The sequence below is a fragment of the Copadichromis virginalis genome, linkage group LG10 (assembly GCF_057382275.1).
Source record: "Copadichromis virginalis isolate Kocher_CV1m ecotype Utaka linkage group LG10, C_Virginalis_male_GT1.1, whole genome shotgun sequence".
Lineage (NCBI taxonomy): Eukaryota > Metazoa > Chordata > Actinopteri > Cichliformes > Cichlidae > Copadichromis > Copadichromis virginalis.
The window spans coordinates 23,996,991-24,018,888 of record NC_140627.1 but is presented as its reverse complement, the minus strand read 5'-3'; the positions used below and the strand labels follow the sequence as shown (position 1 = coordinate 24,018,888).

The 21,898-nt window shown below is 37.1% G+C and overlaps 2 protein-coding genes and 1 long non-coding RNA gene across 4 annotated transcripts; all 3 read right to left on the bottom strand.

Moving 5' to 3' along the window:
• Nucleotides 1–433: 433 nt before the first annotated feature.
• LOC146700515 (organic cation/carnitine transporter 2-like) lies at nucleotides 434–7,337 on the bottom strand. The gene is made up of 11 exons (XM_085470759.1): nucleotides 6,881–7,337; nucleotides 5,195–5,377; nucleotides 4,964–5,067; nucleotides 4,089–4,243; nucleotides 3,822–3,993; nucleotides 3,110–3,242; nucleotides 2,821–2,915; nucleotides 2,036–2,250; nucleotides 1,674–1,856; nucleotides 1,381–1,516; nucleotides 434–1,125 (listed from the first exon to the last, which is right to left on the bottom strand). The coding sequence occupies exons 1-11, from the start codon at nucleotides 7,085–7,087 to the stop codon at nucleotides 1,056–1,058; spliced, it is 1,653 nt and encodes a 550-aa protein (XP_085326885.1). The 5' UTR covers nucleotides 7,088–7,337; the 3' UTR covers nucleotides 434–1,055.
• A 46-nt stretch (nucleotides 7,338–7,383) lies between these two features.
• On the bottom strand, nucleotides 7,384–16,836 carry LOC146700514 (organic cation/carnitine transporter 2-like). 2 transcript variants are annotated; one of them, XM_085470755.1, is made up of 11 exons: nucleotides 16,546–16,836; nucleotides 15,348–15,530; nucleotides 14,704–14,807; nucleotides 14,113–14,267; nucleotides 12,459–12,630; nucleotides 11,519–11,645; nucleotides 11,159–11,259; nucleotides 10,580–10,794; nucleotides 8,444–8,626; nucleotides 8,177–8,312; nucleotides 7,384–7,668 (listed from the first exon to the last, which is right to left on the bottom strand). In XM_085470755.1, exons 1-11 carry the CDS (start codon nucleotides 16,750–16,752, stop codon nucleotides 7,599–7,601), a joined length of 1,653 nt encoding a protein of 550 aa, XP_085326881.1. In that variant the 5' UTR covers nucleotides 16,753–16,836; the 3' UTR covers nucleotides 7,384–7,598. The 2 variants fall into 2 exon arrangements, with proteins under 2 accessions (XP_085326881.1, XP_085326884.1); XM_085470758.1 differs by lacking the exon at nucleotides 12,459–12,630 and having other exon boundaries at nucleotides 11,519–11,649.
• A 1,723-nt stretch (nucleotides 16,837–18,559) lies between these two features.
• LOC146700513 (uncharacterized) lies at nucleotides 18,560–19,112 on the bottom strand. Its single transcript, XR_014922676.1, has 2 exons — nucleotides 18,762–19,112; nucleotides 18,560–18,668 (listed from the first exon to the last, which is right to left on the bottom strand). It is a non-coding gene; the product is annotated as an uncharacterized LOC146700513 (long non-coding RNA).
• Nucleotides 19,113–21,898: the final 2,786 nt, after the last annotated feature.

Here is a 21,898-nt window from a genome sequence, read left to right as displayed (position 1 = left end):
GGTGAAGGTTTGAAAATAATTGCTGTCTAATTTAGGAACCCCATTCATTCACCAAATAATAACAAAGTAATAGACTGGCTCTGTTTTATTTTTGTTATTTCACCATCCTGATGCACCAAGGTCGCTTTGAAGGCAATTGAATGTGAATGGTTCCTGGTCTTTAACCCTTTCATGCATAGTTGTCACTACAGTGGACAGCTATTCAAAGGCTGTTTTCTTGTATTTGTGTCAGTGTTGATGGTATACTTGCACATAAACCACTACATTGGACACTGATGTGTCACTCCATACCCTGGCACCCACTGAACGTTTAATGTTACTATAGATGTATGACGTGTTTCATTATTCATTCATTCATGATGATGAATATAAATATTTAAGAAAAAAACCTGATTGAGGTTGTTATAATTCATGCATGAAAGGGTTAAATCAACCATTTAAATGAAGTGAAATGAAGTTTATTGCACATGGTTGCAGTAACTTTGTTCATGCTGCAGTTTCCAATCACAGTTGTGCTTTCTGTGGCTGTAGCATAATAAATGAAGAAAGGGTAGGTAGAAGAGATAGATTTTCTGTCGTTACTAAATCATTATTTCAGTACTCACTCTTTACACACAACAACAAATTCACTAATTCTTCACAAATTATGACTTCAGTTACAGAAAATTGTTCATAAAGTAATAAAGTAATTATGAGTTTGTCAAACGTGCCCTATTGAAAATATTGCATATTAAACAAATGCAAACATGTAATAAAATAATGCTTTATGTTTCAAGATTAACCAAATTACATAGCAAAATTGCTGACAGCCTGTTCTGCTAACCAACAAGGACATTCAAGCTGCTGCTCCAAAAATATTGGTTACATTAAGTTTACCTTCAGTCATACACACTGTTAAAACAACATCGTCTGGATTCAAATTGTGTAATTACTTCGTTTTCTTCAACTTTATTACCATGTTATTACTGACTCCAATGCAAAGAACAGCAAAAACATAGCAGTGAGACACAGGAAGTAAAAACAATATATTCGTGAGTCATCGGTGTTGGAAACAATCATAGTCGACTTTCAAAAATCTTCACGTGTTTTGATTGTCCTTTTCTAGTAATGAAGGGACATTTCATTCTGTGCGGGACAAAAGACAAAGAAAACACAGTTTAGTTTTTGCAGAAAGGACGTCTGTAAAAGTGTCACCATCTTTGTGTTTACTGCCAAATTAGTTATTGCTATTTTGGTGCTTTTAAGACACACTAAGAGTCAATTTTTGTAGTTGCAGAGTTACTACGTTATCACAAGTCTGAGATCTACGTCTGAGGTCAAGTTTTTATGACAAGTTTCACATTCAATAAATATTACATATGTTCTTCCAACTGATCTCACCTTTCTCTTTTATGCATCTGTTCAATAGTTTGAGGCAAAGGCCGTCCGAAACTCTCTGGTAGGAACACAGTAGCGAAGGCAGACACAACAGCAAGAGTCCCCAGTGTAATATAAGGCAGATATTTAAAGTACTGACCTGCACAAAGACAGGGAGCAATTAAGATTGGAGAAAGGCCTTGGCCTTGTGTTTATGCAACGTAATGTAGTGTGGGAATTTGTAGTCTACACAGACCACTAGATATACTTGATAAAATGCTTATTTATGAAGATTTGAGAAACATTCCTTCACTCACTCAGCTTTAACAAAAATGGTGCAATACAGCTTCCCACTCTGGATACAGTAGTACACATTCCTGTTGCAGTATTCCTGAGTACTGTTGGGAACAGTTCTGCTGTATATACAAACATCAGGGCAGTACCGGTGGTAATACCAAATTTTCCCACCATCTCTAGAGTAATAGACAGATATGATAGACCTGAAGGGAAAAAAAAATTAAAGATTTGTATAAGGCTATATACTAATTTGCTTCAGTACCTACTTCTAATGTCGGTATTTGAGATAAGATTTGCCTGAAAAAAACCTCAGACATATAAATAAATAAATAAAACCTCTGACACTCCTATGGACACAATATGGTGCATTTTTTCTGCTTACCATGAGGCACAAGTTGAATGAAATACAGTGATACTCCTCCAAGGAGCAAGATGCTTACGACAGCGAGTCGTCGTGGAAGGTATTGCAAAGCCAGCCAGCTGGTAATGTATGCTGGAACCTCCACGGCTGCTGAGATGAAACAGCTGATAAATGGATCGGCATGGAGTCGAGATGTATTTAGGGATAAGCCAAAGTAGCCAGTACTTAGAGTGAACCTGTAAACATATGTCAAATAAAACATGGTAGCAATCTGAAAAGGAATCTGCTTGGAATTAGCAGTAGTGGGTTTATATTATCTATTCATGCAATTGAACGATGAGGTTTTTGTTATTAATCATATTACTACTGCACTTCTCACTACCAAAATCAATAATCACATCTCTGTAATGTGTTACGTTACAATGCATTACACTCCAACTCTTCCCAGTGACTTACCAGTAAGGAGCTTTTCTGGGAGACTATTGGGATTGCATTGAAAAAGACCTTCAAACGCTTGTCACCAGTGAATACTGCTAGTTGTGTTCACTGAGTGCCAAACCAGCAGGAATTATGTGTCTGCAAGGCCAGTGCAGCCAGCTCTCTGGTGATTATGGGCCTGCAGTGGGTGATGGTGCTGCAAGTGCTTGTAAAAATATAATGTGAATAAATATGGCTTAGAGCAAAAAACTGCTCTTCTAAACAAAACTGTCTTTTTTCCTGTTCTCTCATCATTTATTGGAATTCAGCGATACACATAGGATATTCTATTCATCCCCAAAATATAAGTGCTTTGAATTACTACTCACCACACAAGGCAGAGAATGATCGATGTGTTCCTGATGTTTGCAGTCCTTAGCAGGCTGAAGATACTGTGATGTTCATTAGCCTGAGTCTTATCTGCCTAAAAGACACAAAATCCCAGTCTCAGCAGCTGTACATATGGCAATATCTGTTGCTCCAGGGTTCTATCCCTTTTTTGGTAACAGTAATATTTCTGATCATTTGGGTATTGTCGTGCGTAGTGCGAGAGATATTTATGTGTCTTCCTCAGATTCTCTTTACGTGCCTGAATGATTTAATTCAAAGCCAACTTACTGGTGAATCATAATCATCAAAGATGACCTGTGGAGCCTCTACTTTGTTCTTCTTGGCAGCATATTTCACTATGTTCTCTGCTTCCTCCACTCTTCCCTGTGAAAGCAGCCACCGAGGAGACTCTGGGATTAACCTGCATCAGTATTCAACACAAAGAAACAAAAAGATTTAGCCTGGATCCGGTGGAACAGAAGTTATAGTATTGCTTATTACTCTCTTTGATGCTTGGCCAGAAGTTATATACTGTACAGGGTGGGCCATTTATATGGATACACCACAATAACATGGGAATGGTTGGTGATATTAAAGTCCTGTTTGTGGCACATTAGTATATGTGAGGGGGCAAACTCCTCAAGATGGGTGGTGACCACGGTGGCCATTTAGAAGTCGGCCATCTTGGATACAAATTTTGACACATCAACACATCTTGTGACATTACCAATAAGGTTGATGTGTCACATGACCCTCTTTCTATTGAAAAAACAAAAGTTGTATCCAAGATGGCCGACTTCTAAATGGCCACCATGGTCACCACCCATCTTGAGGAGTTTGCCCCCTCACATATACTAATGTGCCACAAACAGGACTTTAATATCACCAACCATTCCCATGTTATTGTGGTGTATCCATAAATGGCCCACCCTGTCTAATGAATTCATGAGAAGATAAACTTAACACAAACGCAGCTTTATTTTTTTCAAGAACAACCTACCACCAAAGAGGAAGGTAGAGAAGGCCAGGGAGAGATATACCTAACAGGAGATATGTCCAGTCCCTTAAAAAGTAGGCAAAGAGAGGAAGCATCATAAAGCCAAAGGCAAAGGCAAGACATACACCCATGGATGAGAAAAGGACCCGCACATTGCCAGTGAAGATTTCAGTGCCTGCACACACAGAGAAAGCCAACAGAAGTTTTGAGGTAATGGAGGTTATTGGACACATTGTTGCAGTAACCAAAGAACCAAAAATATGCCTTTACCGAGCACAAAAGCAGAAACATAGTTAGAGATTTGTCCCAAACCACTGATGAACAGGAGGATGCAGAACACTGTCCAAGATGATGAGAAGATTTGAACAAAAGTGAAAAGAGTCTGAAGTGCCATGGTCAGAAACAGAACTGGCTTTCTTCCAAATCTACAACGAAAAGTCAAAAGATGAAATAAGTGTAAAAAAACAAATAAGACATACTGCGTATCATAAAGTATTTATTATGAAGTATTTATTAAAAAGTATACTTGTGTGTTTATTGGTAATAGCAATATAATACTCTGCAATAAAGTAAAAATGTAATGAGGACTTTTATTACATGCTAAACAGAGCAATTGTAGAAATTAAAAACACTTTATAATACGGCCTGAAACTATTAACTATATAAGAGTCTAATTCGCCTGTAATTAAATTGAATTTAAACACATTTTATTTGAAATTATAATAATTAAAATATTTAAAAAATATATATATTTTTAAGAATTACATTGACTTACAGTCTTAAATGTATGTACACTAGAATAAGGCGATAACAAGTTGTGGTTTTGCAGGGAAAAAAAGAAAAAGAAATAAACAATGAATAAATATTGTTTGTTTTTCCACAAAATTAAATTGTATTTTGTAAAATTACATTAGTTATTACTGTTTGTAAGAATTGTACGTATTCTAGTGTACCTAACTTTAAGTATTTGTAGGTAAATATAAGTACATTTTAATTTCAAATAAAATAAATTGAAATTAAGTCTAATTACAGGAAGCCATATTATAAAGTATTAATATGTAATGATAGCTAGAAAGAATTTAAAAGATCAATATACAGTTTGTGCTGCTTAAAAGGGGGAAACAAGTATTATTTTTTAACTTTACCTGTCTGACAGCTGTCCTGAAAAAAAGGATCCAACTAAAACTCCCATGAAGTAAACTGTGGAAGTAAACGGCTGCTTCCACTCTTCACTGCACACCAGGTCAAACTGAAACGTCCAGGCATAAAAAATTGAATAAAACAATACAAAGACTTCAGGTGCTGTTTATGCCTCGTCAGATCTTAATTTTCAATTGTCAATCATTGTTCAAATATCGTCTGTATTACACACTTACCTCAGAGACTATAGTGGATTTATAGATGTCTTTGCTATAGCTCCACCCATCAACACACCCCTCTTGCTCCAGGTTAGTAAGATTAACATCCTGGCCTGGAATATATCCCTGAGCTGAAAGATTTTTGACCACATCCAGCCTGTATCTCCGACATCTGCTCAGCTCCAGCTTCCCATTCACCATCTTGCAGGTAAATAAATGCATTAATTTATTTACTTTTCTGTGAAATTGTGTTGAATACCATACTATAAAGGAAATAGCATGCTCTAGAAAGATAAAGAAAAACAAATCTAAAGTAACTGCAACAACAACAAAACAAACAAAAAAGCAAGCAAACAGAAACAAACAAACAAATACTGAAATGTAGAACTGGATAACAGGAGAATTAGGTTATTGACAAAAGAGGAAAAAAAACGAAACTAAACAAGAAACAAAATACTTTCAAAATAAAACAGGAAGTAACCTAGGGGGGAATTACCTAAAAGAGACAGGGGTACACTGGAAGGGCCAGATCAAAGTAAAACACAAGCGATCACAATACAATTCAAAAAACCAACAGAAACAAGATCACAAAGTTTCAACAACTAAAGATTAGACACAGAGGCATTACTCTTGTAAAGATAATCTTAAAACCTGTAAGAACTCTAAAAAACACAACTCAAAACTAAAGCTAAAATAAAGAATGGTTAAAAATAAACAAGAATGCAAAGTCCAAAATCATAAAACCCCAAACCATGACAGTATTTTGACCACTTAGTGCTCATAATAACCCTTCACACATATAAATATATACCCTATCATAAAATATGGCCATTCTACTTTATTGAGCTTAAAGCTAAAGCTGGCTTTGCAGAATGCAAAGAAAATACATCTACAAAGCTGCAAATATGATCATTAAAGTAAATATCAGACACACACATTTAAAAAATTTGCACATCCTCCAACATTAACATTTAATTCAAACATACAACATGTTGTCTTAGAAAAAAAGTAGGTAATTACAAGTAATTGTGAATTCGCTTTAACTGTCCTGCCCATTAAATGGGTCTGAGTGTGATTATAAATAATATATAATTGTGTGTTACTGTATATGCCTTTTAAAGTGTTGGTATTGGGCTGGTATTGCATTTGACTAACTCTGTTTCTAAAGAAGGAAGCTATTTCAAATGTAGCTTTCGTTTATGCTGTGCTGGCTGAATGACTGAGTGACATTCACAGACTTTTAGTGGGAACTATCATTCCTTCCAGCCATGCAGCATTTCCTTTGCCACTGACTGTCATACAAATCCAAAGCAGATTTCGCCCCACCTTAAATGATTCAAATTTTGTTATCATGACTCATCTGTCATAACGACTTAGTTACAGAACGCATTGTCGAGAAGTTATCTTGCACAAGCCAGACTTTTATAATGATGTTCCAGTTTGTGTATCAAAGCTGCAGAGTGAAAATACTATTTCTTTTTCACCTAAATTTTTGCTTTATGTGAAGTTTTTCTTGGTCTTGTGGTTATGTAATTCACGACTCAAATTTCATACTGACATTTCAGACTAAATACATTAAATACCTTTGAAGAAAATATTAGATTTAGACGATTTGATTGCAACACTGACACAACTTATCTGTATTGGTGTTGTAAAGATTACATGCAGCTCTTCTTGTTTCTTTTAATTAATATACTTCTTTACCTCCATTGGAATGATAGCTTGATGCCAGTCTTCTGTCAAGTTAATATCAGGAACCAGGCAGTGGTGTCTGGGAATGTCAGTCAGGAAGATGAGGGAAAAAGAACCAAATCCATTTGGCAACACGCTGGCACAAAGTAGGAAGAAAACACTTTGCTGGAAATGTCCCCAGTGACCAAGAAATGCTGTGACTTCATCATAATCCTGCATACTCTTGGAATTCTGTCTTTTAAATCACTTCTTCATCTATTGTGAAAGTAAAAAATACTCTTTAAAGAAAAAGTTGCATAAATAAACAAGTGCTACTCTGAAAGTGAGGACTCCAGAAACTCTGCAGAGCTTTTATGTAGTGTGCATTCTTAAAGGTATCAACTCCAAATTTGACTTTTTATAGTCACCACTGGGTTATAGATTACAAAGGCAATAACAAAATGCTCAGATGTTGAAAGATAATCTTTGACCATCACTTGCATAATAGGTTTCCAAGAAATATGGGAAAACTTCCAACTTGTGCAAGACAGCATTTATTATTAACCATCTATTGAGGATTTATTGGTTAAATAAGACAAAAAAAAGAAAATTATAGGTTTATCTTTGTTATGAGACTATTTATATATAATACAGCTTTCAGTCATTTAACAGACAACAAAGCCAAACAAAATGTAAATATAAAAGACTGTAAACAACAACAACATCTGTCTAGACCAGGACAAACAAATAGTCATAGTGAACTGTCCATTGGTACCACAGGTACAGGCGTAATATTTCTTGTAAGACATGGGCACTTCACCCTGTTTTAAAGAGGAAAGACAAACACGAGTTTTATTTTCAGCGATAAACTTCATTATCATTATTACTTATAAGATGTGAACACTTATTTTTTGTACTATTGGCTAAGGGCTTTCATTCAATCTGCAAAAAACCCCCCAAAACAAAACATTTGGCCACTTGGTGGCAGTAAAGTTCACTTGGAAATAAATAGCAATCTCACTTCTTAACCTTCCTGTCATGTTCAGGTCAATGATAGTCAGTGATAGTCAATGATTTTTTAAATTTACATACCCAACATTTAAAGTTAAATTGAACATGATGATACATTTAGAGTCACCCTGAAACTTCTACTTCACTTCTACTCAGTCACTTTCACTAACTCCCTAAATGACAGATACTCGCCTGACAACATACTTTTCTGCATACTGTGTACCATGTTTAAAGAACTTGCTGTATAAGAATGTAAAATTACAATTGCCTTTATTACTTCATAGAAAGTAAAATAAACTGTGAATGAAAGTAGCTTACCTTTCTCGTCTTTGCATTTGTTCAATAGTTTCAGGAAGAGGTTTCTTAAAACTCTCTGGAAGGAAAAGAGCTGCAAAGGCAGCCACAACAGCCAGACTCCCCAATATAATATAAGGTAGATACTTATAATACATACCTGAAGACACAGAGGGGGAAGTTAGGATGAGAGAAAACTCCTTTATGAGTGTGCATTAATCAAATGAGGTAAAACAGACAGTCAGAAACAGTTAGTACTAATGCTAAATGAATATTAATCAATGCACTCACCCAGACTTAACAATAAAGGGGCAATGCAACTTCCAATTCTGGAAACAGTATTGCTTATCCCCGTTGCTGTGTTTCTGAGCACTGTTGGGTAAAGCTCTGCGGTGTAGGCGAACATCAGGGAGGAACCGGTCGTGATTGAATACTTACCCAGCATTTCCAGTGCAAGAGCCAGATTTGATAGATCTAAAGAATAATACATTTGTTTAGTTTGTAGATATAAGTAAACAGTAAGAGACAAAACTCTAATCAAGTCTGTGAAACTTGTTTTATATAAGATGGTAATTCTGCATATACCTATCATATAGTCACTTCCTGCCTAGTAACACGAAAAGATCACAAAAACAAATTCTATTCTTCTATTATGATTATTTACATGTTCATATTTTTGTTGGTTCACATCCTACAATGTTAAATAACGTATCACATTTCGCACAATGCACACTGATGCTTTGGGTTTTTTTCCATCCTCTTTTCAACCTCTGTCCCTTTAAGGGCCCCACCTCCAGAAAAGCCTGATTTGTGATTTGTCAGCTCATCAAAGGCAACTTTGGCATAGTCTCCTGAAAGCTATCTGCCCTTAACATACACCTGTAGTTTCCTGATACACAATGAACCAGAAGAGACTGTGGATTCCAGCAGAAAGTCAGAAAGAAATGCATTCATGCATTCTCTGGGCCGAAAGATACTGTAATAATCATCCCCCAGTCAGTACTAATGCTAATGTAAACAACAATAGCCATGGACAAGGCTAGAACTAAAGATACAGGAAGCTACCTTTTTCCAGGATACATTACATTACAAAAAAAAAAGTAATCCTAAACTTTTGTAATGCTTTGAGACATTTTAGAGTTAGCAGAAGGGGCTCTAATGCGAAAATTTTAGCAGGCTCTAAGGCAGCTGTTGCATTTGGATTGAGTCAATTTCTTGTTCTTTGAAGAAAATGTTGCCAAACAGCTGCTCTGCAGACACGTCACTGCATGCAGATAACTGATGATAGATCAGTTACGTCAGGCAAAGAAAGGTTCAGTGTTTTATATGTATGAAAGAATAACTATCTTTGCCAGAGGCTTTATAATTTGTAACTGGAAGAACTTTTATGTGCAAAATAGCTACAGTGCTTTCCAAAAATAATTTTTTGGGACTTTTGGTCCCCTTTTTCTTTAGATGTTACCTGGAAGATGGGAAGCAGGTGCAGTGATTTATTAGAACATGTGCAAACCCATATGGGAATATAGGTTTCTTTGTATAGTACAAAGGAGGTTAAAGTCAATATTTGGTTCCAGATAGCACATCTTTGTCTGTTTCCTGCCTTTTGTTCAGTTCTCTGTCAAGACGATCCCAGACCGTTTCAATAATGTTGGGGTCCAGGCTGTAAGGAAGCCAATGCGTGTTTTTCTATATAGGTATGTTTTTACTATATTGGCATGCTAAAAGTTGAAGCTGTTGTCCTTCAGATAATAGGTACTTTTAAACCAAAAGTTTTAAAAATGATTTTTGTTCCAGTTCTTGAGGATTTTGGTATATCTCAGCCTTTTTGTTTACCCTCCTTAGGAATGTTTTTTTTTGACAGCCATACATTGCACACCATCCCAGTTTATGCTGCATTTTCAGCAAACATCACTCTTTGCATCTTGTTGTTGTAAAAATATAATTTCATCCTTGTCAAACTGTTATCTTTGACATTTTTATAGATTCCACTGAAGAAATGAGAACAAATTACACGTTTCAATGGCAGGCTGCTAGTAACGAATGCCTAAAGCAATACTTTAGGTTCTTTGTTATGAGTTGTAGGTAGACACGACAGTGTTTCATGCTTTGAGCTAGGTGCCCTGTTATGCTTGAATGATTCATAAATCAATGCTTAACAGTGGCTTAACAACATTTTTTCCCTAAAATGGACAATTACAATGACTGAAATTTAGAAGACCAAGACAAAATACAAAAAAACCAACAAGAAAGTCTGGGTCCTTGAAAGCACATAATAAATAAATTTAAAAAAAATCACAGTAGTGTGTATCACTCATCAAAGGAAAAGGAATAATTATAGTATGGGCACTTTAAGCAATAAGTAACTTATATATGACTCATCAATTGTTCTAATGTGAATTCTTGCAGCTTGCTTTTAAGAAATTTTACCATCTGGAACAAGTTGAATCAGGTAGAGTGGCACGGCTCCGAAGACCAACGTAAGGATCACAGACAGGCGTCGTGGAAGGTATAGCAGAGCCATCCAGCTGGAAATGTATGCTGGAATCTCTACAACTGCTGAGATGAAGCAACTGATGTAGGGGTTTTCATGGAGTTGTGCTGTATTGAAAGACAGGCTATAGTAGCCAACAATCATAGTGAACCTGGGAAAATCAAAGGGAAATGAAAGCGTTTTTTTCATCTAAGTGAACTTTCCAAAGATTTTTCTGCATGCATGCATTTTTTTCAAATGCAAATCGTAATCATTTTGTCTATCGCAGATCTTATATTATGGAAACAGAAATACATGAAAAACCAAAAGAAAAATGAATTTTCTTTTAGTAAAAAATCATTTTTAGTTAAGAGACAGGTCATTTTAGCTGTTTATCTGCTAATTCTCCTTTTGATTTCCATGAGGAATCCGGCAAATTCCTTGTTTGTTAATTTTCTCGTTGTTTCATTATTTTCTCAATCTGAGGATGTCTCATTAAGTCGCTATGTACCACACTGTCTTCACTGTTTACTCACAACACAAAGCAGAGGATGAGTGTTGTGGCTCTGATGCTGCTCTGCCTCAGCAGGTCAAAGACATTGTAATGCTCCTTGGAGTGTGTCTGCATCTTTTCTGTCTGGAAGACACATAAAATTAGTTTGACTGTGTGAGCAGGGCTTTTTCAAAAAATATTAAAACACAAAAATGTTTAAGATTTCTTTTTTTTCATGCATTTTTATACTAATAATATCAGTCAAATGTCAAATATATTAAAAAATATATATATATATTAATATATTTATTTATTTGTAAAACTTGAACTTGTTTTCAAATGATAACAACTGTGTTCTGCATCTTGGGTTAATCCAGTAATGTTTAAGTGAAAGTTCACTTACACCACAGTCTTTAAAGATGATCCTCGGAGCTTGAACTTTGTTCCACTTAGCAGCAGTTCTTATAATGGCCTCGGCTTCCTCAACTCTGCCTCGAGAAAGCAACCACCGGGGAGACTCTGGCATAAGCCTGGCTTAATATTTAACACAAACAGAAGGATGCAGACTTAATCAGAGGGATTTTGGAGACAAAGCAAAAAAGACAGTGAAATAAGGTCAATAAACTTGTTAGTGGGAACAGTTTGTTCTTTTTGTTTCAGCTGCTCCCTTTAGGGGTTGTGACAGAGGATCATCTTCATCTGTCACACCTTATCCTTAAGATCCTCTTCTATCACACTGACCCATGCATTTCCTCGTTCACTACATCCATAAACCTTATCTGTGATTTTCTTCTTCTCCTGTCTGCCATCTCCATGTTTAACATCCTTTTCCCAGTGTATCAGCTATCTCTCCTCTGTCCATCTTCAAACCATATCAACCTGAACCTTGCCTCTTTTTCTCTCCAAATATTGAGCTGTCCCTAGGAAATATTTATATCTAATCTTGTCTGCTTCTAGTAACTGAAAAATCTGCCATCTTCATTTTGGCCTCATGTCTTTCTGTAAACACTACTGTGTCAAAACCTTACATTACAGCAGGCCTCACTACCCTCTCTTTGCATCTTCACCATTCCAACTGCATCCCTCTCGTTCACATACATATTCTTCTACTGGCTATCATTCCTGCAGTCCATATTTCCACCTGGCTTGGCTCTCTTGCACCTACACCGTACTCTTTCTTTAGATAACAATATCATCTGTGTATGTCACAGTCTATGGAAACTCCCCCCTGACTAATGTCCACCACAGTTTCAAGCAAGTCAATACATTTGATTCAGTTCCTACAGGGAATGCTATATAAAGATATGTAGAGAGATAGATATGCTAGAGCTAGTGCCACCTACCACCAAAAGGGGACGTAGGCCACACAAGGCAAAGATAAAGCCAATGACAGTGATTTCCAGTCCCTTAAAAAGTATGCTAAGAGTGGAAGTATCATGTATCCAATAGCAAAGCCTAGACATGTGCCCAAAGATGAGTAAAGGACACGCACTTTGCCAGTTAAGACCTCAGAACCTGCAAAAAAAGAGGGGGTAATGATGAATAAAAACTTATGTGTTACAAAAAACAAAACAAAAAAAGGAAACAAACTGAAGATTGCACAAAAAACTCTGTTTGTATGTTATCATCACCATGCAGAGTGCCACCCCACAATAAATAAGCTTTCATGTATATTTTTTTAACATCTGAATTTGTTTATGGCAGTGAGGTGTGGTTTGTGGCTCAGCTGCAAAGGGACACGTGAGACAGAGTGCTTCTAGAAGCACTGTCCACTGAGAGGGTTCACGCATCTGCAGCAAATTTGCCAATCACTGCCTGTTATTTTATGTAAAAGTGTGCTGAGACCCCTGGAAAGACTGAAAGTGCTGGAGGCAGCGGGGGCTTGCCAGTAAAGACTTGTCAAAATGTGTTTCAGAGTGATTTTTGTGAGGATTAAATGCACCTTGCCATTGGGTATATATGGCACACAGACTAAACGCACACAGTGTGCATTAAGAAACTGAATAAAAGCATAGAGGCTGCAGAAACTACTCAGAAATATGTGAGTGATGTGACACCTGACAGGTTAGCTGTGAGAGTTACAGCAGAATGATCTGCAATAAAGCAGCTGTCTTCTGAATGACTCCTTCACTCCATTTGAGCTGTCACCTGACTTCAGTTTCTGACTAATTTTGCACTTATATCAAAACATCTGCTGCTCTTTTTGCTGTACAAAGCACACGTGTAAAACCTGCACTTAGACATTCCTCTGGTGTTTTCTATTCTTGGCTCCCTAGTTTATGCTCCTTGTGTTAGATTGCATCAAAATGCATCTTTCAAACTGCATCATTTATTAATTGGCATGATGTTAGTAGATCAGCAGTAGAACCTAACGCTCCCATTGGCACTTTTTAGGATTGTGGTGTCATTACAATTTGTCCCACTGTCACGGCTGCGGCAGCAGTCATGTGGTGTGTGAGAGTAAGGACCCAAGATGCAGGTACAGGCTGAGATGCGAGTGAGCTTTATTTACAGTAGTGGCAAAAAACAGGAAATGCAGAATGGGGAGCTACCAAAACTAACCTGAAACCATAACTACACGGGATGATGAGCAGGGATGACACAGAGAATGTAGAGCAGAGAGCCACAGAGATACACCGAGTAACACAGACGGTCCGACAGTGAGCAAAGACAACCCCACACTATAAATACACACACAAAAGGAAAAAGGGACAGCAAACAGGAGGGAGGCACAGCTGATCCTAATTAACATGACGAGACAAGAGACACAGACCTTAAAAGTAAAACAGGAAACGCAGAACACAGGGAAGCCACATAACAAAACCTGAAATGAGAACTCAAGAAATACTAAAGGGCTGAGGAGCTAAAGTGAGCAAGAAATCAAAAACTAAAAGCACAAAACTCAAAAACACTGGGTCACTGACACAGGACCATGACACCCTCTTATAAATCTGGCCCTTAGTTTTGTATCATAGCTAAATAAATGTTCCATCCTACCCAACACAAGAGCAGCCACAAAGTTGGACATCTGTCCCAAACCGTTGATGAAGAGGATGATGAGGAACATAATCCATGAACCAGAAAAGACTTGAGCAAAGGTGAAAACTGTCTGTAGTGCCAAAGCTGCAAAAAGAACGGGTTTTCTGCCATATCTAGACAGAGAAGATAAATATATTAGTAAACATATACATGCATAAAAAGTGTTGTACTTCCTATACAGTTGTGTGAATTGCATCTAAAAATCTGGATGGAAGGAGCACAAATTGAAAATAAATAAGTACATATCTCAAAATAATAACTGTGTTCTACCACTCTATTTCTTATTATACTGGTAAAAATACAACTCCATCATCAATTAAAATCACAGAAAAGTTCGTCTGGATGTAGCATTTTCAGCGGCATAATACATGTCATTTATATTACTGACTATTATAAGTGTATACTGTAACATGATCTTTTTAAATGATTTTCATTTTTATTTCTTTTTACAATAAAGACAATCTTAATATCGAAACATGGAAGCCTTTCCTGAACCTTTAAAGAATGGTGTGGTGTTTGGTCTCTTTCACATGAATCTCATGTCAGTACCTGTCTGACAGCTGGCCTGACAAGAACGATCCAAGGAGTCCTCCCACGAAGAAAACAGTAGATGTGAACGGCTGCTTCCATTGGTTACTGCACACCAAGTCAAACTGGAAAATGAGATATTAACAGTTGAATGACTGAATATGTGCATGCAGGAAATAACAATGTTAAAGTCAGTGTGATTTGTGCTGACTGTTGCTGGCTGTATTCAAATGTCTTTTCACTCTAAGTAGAAAGAAAAAGGGTGCGTCTTTCCTGGTGTGCAGAAACTAATCCCCAAAGAGCACCTTGAACTTTAAGCACTGACAAAATAATGACAAGCTGAAGACTCAAAGGTCAACAAGATTACAACAAGATAATGAGAAATAAGCCATGTTGATAACAGTAGAGAAAGAGTTTTCTAGAGGAATTTATATCATGTTCCTATGTTGACTGACTGCACCTACTGTATGTTCACAGGTGTGTTCTGTCCTAACTGTTGAATAAATGGATGGGCTGAAATCCCCTGTCTTGGATAGGGTAGGAGGAAAGGAGCCACATAGACTAAGGACTTAATGATATATCTGCAACATCAAGAAAAAACAGCTGATGCTGCTAAAAAATACTACATGAAAAATAAGTAGATGTAGAAGAAGGATTGACCATACCTCAGAAACTATAGTGGATTCATAGATGTCTTTGCTATAGCTCCACCCATCTACACAGCCCTCCTCCTCCAGGTCTGTAAGGTTGACATCCCTGCCAGGAATGTATCCCTGAGCAGAGAGATTTCTGACCACATCCAACCTGTATCTGCTGCATCTGCTCAGCTCCTGTTTCCCATCCACCTCCTCATAGTCACAAGGATACAAACAGTTTTAGGGTTATTAGTATTGAGACATTTAAGAAAAACTCAGTAGGATGTCATAGTGTTTACAAAAATATGTAATATTGAGGCAACAATGGGCCTATACGGTGGCCCTGAGAGGCCAAATGGACTGCAACTTAAAAAAACACCAGCAATAACAAAAATGCTGCGAAAACACACAAAATACAACGGAAATAGTACAAACGAAAACAGAAATAGGAATAACTTAAACAGGAATAGGAAAAAACAGATTTCCAAAAGCACAAGGGAAGTGTTTCTGGGGAGACAATAACCTGACGGACCAGTTGCAGGAACCAAAATAGCCCAAGAAGTGGAGGATCTATGGTTTTGTAAGGAAAGAAAAGATGAGAGGAAAGTGTGTTAGCCTAACTATTAGCCTAAAAATCCATCATCACTATTATATGAATCATGACAAAACACACCTATTATTTTTTGGGTTCCTGCAACTGGTACATCGGGTTATTGTCTCCCCAGAAACACTTCCCTTGTGCTTTTTCCAACCAAAATATTTGTATAAAATTGCACAAAAAGAATAGATGGTCCAAATCCTCCTCTTCTGTTTCACAAAATACACAATTACCGGTTTCTATTTCTTGGAAATGTGGATCTTCTGACGACCAGGGAACTTGAACTTTGTGCTTTTTCCTATTTCTGTTTTGCAATATTTTATTGCATTTCATAAAGATTTAATGGTTTTTAGTTTAAATGTATTGTTTACACTGCTTTTTTTAAACTTTCAACTACCAGCAACATAAAAACTCATTTAGTTCCCAAAAGTAGTTTTCTACTTCTCCCAAGCATGTTTTTTTTGTTTTGAAATAAGCATAAATGTGTTCGAATAAATACAAATGTTTTGAGTTACATTATTGGAATAATATTTGAAGCAAACTCAATTATCACTGAAAAACTGCATCAGTAGTTTAAATGTTTTCTTTGATGTGCTGTATCACAGAGTTGGGGCTCTCGCAGTCACTTACTTTGATTGGGATGACACTTTTACGCCAGTCTTCAGTGAGGTTGATACCAGATACCAGGCAGTGATGACTCGGTGTATCAGTCAGAAAAACGAGAGTGAAAGCACCAAATCCATTTGGCATAATGGTGGCAACGAGCGAGAAGAAGACAATTTGCTGGAAACGTCCCCACTGCCCCAGAAAACCAATGGTTTCAGCATAATCTCTCATAGTCAAATAATTATAACCCTTTTTCTAAGCTGCTGACTCTTCTGTCTTCCTGAAACAGCATTGTGTCCAGCCACACCTGTTGGCTGTGCTTACATGTACTCCACCCAAACACACACAGATCCTGGCTCCTAACCTTCTAAACTTTTATTTATATATTTTTAAACTGTGACTTTCACAAGCTGCTGTGTTTCCAGGAGTGACTAATGTTATCATAATGACACATCTGTGTTTTTTTTTTTCCAGTTAACTTTTCACTGTATACGTGAACATACACATTTAATAACATACTTGTATATAATATAACTGAGATTTGGACAAGGAGTATACATAAGTAACTGTATCATTGTGGCTAGGGTATAGTTTTGCCTTAGCTGCAGTAGGAGGAGTGGGTGCAGTGCAGAAATCAGCGCCTAGTGGAGTTATTGCCACACAGGGTGTGGATTGCCTAACAAACCGGTCTTTATTCTATAGGATAATAAGGAGAACCTTGTGTGCGTTTCATAGCACAAACACACACATATAGGCGTGGCCGTGTCAGCTGCACAGCTCTGGGCCAGAAACCCGAGCTGTTGCTGCGAGAGTGCACCCTGGAGCCAGGCACATCAAGCAGGGTTGAGTTTCCAGTATGCAGAGCAATATAAGGGAGGCTAAATTTAGGAAGCAAAACAAGATGGCTGTTACTAAAAGTTAATCTAGATCTAGATGTGCAATCAGCCATTCCTATCATTATGGGCTCTAATATTGGAACACCAGTGACTAATAGCATTGTTGCTCGAATGTAGGCTGGGTAGTGAAAACACTTTGAAAGGTACAGTTATATCCTATGTGCCATATGTTTATATGCATGTTTATCTAAAATATAATGTCATAAATGCTACAATGGTTTTCTCGAGCATTTGATAGAGCTATAGTTCATGACTTTAACCTGTTGTCTGTCTTGACACTTCTCTCACTCAAAGCTGCAATTGGATTGGTGAGATAAGGCTAATCAGTCAGCCTCAAGCGCTGTGGTTGACACACTACAGCTCAGCAGTGCTGAAGAAGCCCTGGAATGTCTTAAAATTGTGACTGAGCCACTGACTTAAATATAATTCAGGCAGGCATCCCTGAGAGATCCTAAATATGTCCAAATCTTTTCTTTTACTAATCTAAAATTCACTGAGGTGTAAAATATAAATGTTCTCTCTGCTATTTGTAAATCATAATGTTGTAGCTCCATTACAGTTAATATAAACTAATGCTGCATTATTATTCCACAGCAGGTTGGAAAGAATGAAAAAGCTGTCATGCCAATGAGACTGAGAAGACCAAAAATAAAAGAAAACAAAACAGAATTTGCTCTAACGTAGTGAAGTCAATTTGAAAACTGCCCCCTCTAGCTTTTCACAGTGTGCATTACACTGCATGTTCATAATTAAGTGACACAAATACTCTGAAATATAGTAGGGACATAATGCCCTAGCTTAAACTAAGAAAATAAGATTGATAATAATCATTAACATTATTAAACAAATTTAACGTTATGAAATGATTTAACAATGTCAGTTATAACTTTATAATATGCTAAGTGTGAGAAGCAAGAGTCTGGTGAAGCACTGGTGTCATGTCAGTCATGAAGGTGCAGCTACAATATCAATTATAATACTGAACCTGTCCTGCCTGTTTAATCTTAGTTACTCAGTATAAGGACTAAGGCCCTTTATATTTTAAAATTGTGCAATGTTACGTAAGGCCCAAAATGGCCTCCGTACAAGAAAGTAGTAGCTCTAATATTGACCAGTAACGAACCACCACACGCACACTGTAATGGGTTACACAAGATTTATTTGTTCTTTCTCCAGGTAAAACTACTGGCTGAAGACACAACTCTGGCCAGGAATCCAAGGCCCAAAGCCACCGCGGTCAGGGTTGTTAGCCTGGTTACAAACAGGGGAAAGGTGGTCACTTGGAAGAACAAGCAGCCAAAACGTATCAATCCTGCATCTTCCTCAAAAAGGCTTGCCACCCACCTTTTCAGGCCTGACTTCATTCGAGGCTGGGTCTCCACATCACATCCTGGGAGCTGGAACTTCCCCAACACTGGTCCAGTTTCCTTGTCAGGGGCACAGAGAGTCTCCAGTCCAGTGTTTGTTTTCCTGCCTTCCAGCACATCCACTCACATCCCAATAAGAATGAGTCCTCCCTCCAACATCCACCATGCTATACTCTGTAACACAGACTATAGAAAAATACTAATTATAGTTCAGTCTGACAGTTAAAATTAAATGTCTGATCCTTACATTTGAAAAATGTAAAGAATTAAGTGTAAACCCTCAGGCAGGTTGTGTGAAGACATGTCTGAAAGAAAACTGCTCGTGTTACATTTCCCTGAGAAAATACCTTATGTTGTTTCAGTTGCACAGGTTTTACTTGTTTGCTAATATTTGTTAGCAATGCTTCTAATTTCTCTCCTTGTGCACATTCTCTCAGTGGTCTCTTTTATTGTTACGCATATATTTGTTTTTGTTTAACCTCACTGGTATCCTGCTGTGGTATTCCATACAGTCACTAAGACAAAAACAAATAACACGCTCCTACTCAGGTATCGCTGGTTTGCTGTCTTGTACCTCCTCTTCTGCTTTCTGCTACTGCACTCCCTCTTGTTTGCTCTCTCTATTGCTAACTGGAAGGCGATTACAGGGATTGGGGAACCAGTCATTACAATGATTATATTCGTTGCAAAATTTAACATTTTTTGGTTACGCAGACCTGACAGTTTGCCAGTTAGAATACCAAACATGACTGGATGACCTCATCACCAATTCAATTCAATTTAATTTCAATTCAATTCAGTGTAATTTATACATTGCCAAATCACAACAACAGTTGCCTCAAGGCTCTATATTGTAAGGTAGACCCGACAATAATAACACTGGAATGACTTTGTGGTGCAGGCAATGGATATCTGCAACTACTATCATCTTACTATCATCTTAACTCTATTACTCCCAGTTTCAGCCAGTCCTTCATTGTTTATGTGAACATTGTTTTCTGTTCTTATTTTTGCTTCTAGGCTGCATTTTAAAAAGAAATGATAGTCCAGTTACATCGCTGGAGAGAATTATGGAAAACCCTGAGAGACGAGATGAACTGAAGCAGAACTGCAAGAACCCAGAGACTGATGAAAGCTGTACAAAACAAAAAGGACTGAGCAATTTTGAGTGTTCTGACTTAGAATGTAATGAGGAAAATGATAGAAACTAAATAATAAGCAACATGTCAGTCTCTGAATAATGTGGATAAGTTGGTTGCAAAGTGGCCCATAAACAAAAACACAAATTTAAGCAACCAGAGCATTTTCACCTGTTTGACACATGTAAAACAAGTTAGCTTTTGTTTAATCAAGCTGAAATAGAAAGGACTCTGATTGCTATATGTGGTAATCAGTACGTTATATGCAGTGAGGTGTAAGGAATGTCAACATTAGATTGAGACAAAAGATTGAGAATAAATGGCGGAAATTATTGACAGTTGTGGGATTGCATTAACAACTTGTTTTTTTTCTTTGATAAAGAGTTCTGGAGGACGTCCATTTTTTCAGCTGCTTATCCAATGAAGTGTTGCAGGAGGTGTAACCTATATCTGACTTTGGGAAAGAGGCAGCATACACGTATCCGTCACAGCAGAGTAACAGATAGACAGAGACACACACAGCCTGTGGGTTGGACTCGGCCTGGGTTCGAGTCCAACCCACGGCCCTATGCCACTCAGAAGTTTCCCCTGAGAGTTTCACATTAAAAGCTACAGATGAGACAGTGACGGAAACAGAAAAAGAGCTGTGGTTTTTAACTGTCAGTCTCACACTTGGCTTAATTTGTTATTGCCTTTGTTGTCGGTGAGAAACTTGAACAATTATATGAGTGATGTTTTTTTTGTCTTTTGCTGGCAAGCCCCAAACACTCACACTGCCTTTTGGAGAAGAAGAGGAAAACTGTAATGCCCACACTCCACAATTTTTATCAAACATTTTGAATCCAGAGGGGATTTTAATAAAATAAAGGTCACAATAATAGCATCAATAAGCAAGCTGTTCTTTAGAAACAAATATGGTCATCAGAAATGCCAGCCCTTATGAAAATTAAAAGGTAAAACAAAAATACACCAGTGTCACCAAAGAAAATACATAACATTGTATAACTTCACTAATCTAGTATCACAATTTGTGAAAATAAATAAATAAATGAAAGAAATATCTATAAAATAAAATAAAACTGTAGCTTTCTGGATCCTTTTAGATTGTGTGAAAGCTAAAAATAATTTCATGCAAAAAAATACAGCATTCACAAAAAGTCAAATAATTTATATGTTTGTGTTGTTCTTAGATCAAGATTGTCACAATAACCGTCTATATCTTGTTTCTCCTAAGGACCTGAATTGTTGAACTACTAGTTAAAGCTACCTGGCTTAGAACAATATCGGTCCCCCTGAGCGCACACAAAAAAAAAAAATAGATAAAAAAAACCTCCAACAACAAGAACAGAACAAATAAACAAAACAAAAGGAGCATAAAACTTTTGAAAACCCTGTTAGTATAATTAACCAAATGTGAAGCCATACTTTTGGTCTGATAATGGCAGAAAACACCAGCACCACAAACATGATTGAGTGAGGTTCGGCTTTGCAGCTTTCCTAAATAGACACATAGCAAATATAGCCACCTTTTGTGGTCTGACAAAAGGGGCTAAAAACTAAAGCATGTATGACCAATTTGTACTGTACAGTTGTGGGAACCAGTGCAAAAGCTCCTTCCTTAATTCTTATCAGAGAAGAAGAAAAGAGGATAACTTTAAATTTTGGTATCGATCAGATACCAACTAAATGTGGGGCCAGTATTCCCCACACAATGCCAAAAACAACACTTTTAACTTAGAAAAAAAGTTAATGTAGAGGAGAGCAGTGTGTTATGACCTATGAGTTGATTCATGATCGATTAGCAAATTCTGAACACATTTTAATGATCACTAAATCACAGTGACTTTTACTATTCACAATAATTGGTTATACTTTTGAAACTGGGTTTTGTGGAAACCTAAAATATAAATGTGCCTATTTCTAAACAACTCTTCTATAAATCAAATTGAGATCACATTCAGTACAACGAGGTTTA

Excerpts from the sequence above, each read along its gene's own strand:
- LOC146700515 (XM_085470759.1), bottom strand. The coding sequence starts at position 7,087 with ATGCAGGATTATGATGAAGTCACAGCATTTCTTGGTCACTGGGGACAT. Across the intron at positions 3,994-4,088 it reads TGTTTCTGCTTTTGTGCTCG|GCACTGAAATCTTCACTGGC; the intron begins GTAAAGGCATAT and ends CTGTGTGTGCAG. Across the intron at positions 1,857-2,035 it reads CATTCAACTTGTGCCTCATG|GTCTATCATATCTGTCTATT; the intron begins GTAAGCAGAAAA and ends TTTTCCCTTCAG.
- LOC146700514 (XM_085470755.1), bottom strand. The coding sequence starts at position 16,752 with ATGAGAGATTATGCTGAAACCATTGGTTTTCTGGGGCAGTGGGGACGT. Across the intron at positions 14,808-15,347 it reads AATCCACTATAGTTTCTGAG|TTTGACTTGGTGTGCAGTAA; the intron begins GTATGGTCAATC and ends CTCATTTTCCAG. Across the intron at positions 11,646-12,458 it reads GCCTACGTCCCCTTTTGGTG|GCTTATGCCAGAGTCTCCCC; the intron begins GTAGGTGGCACT and ends ATATTAAGCCAG.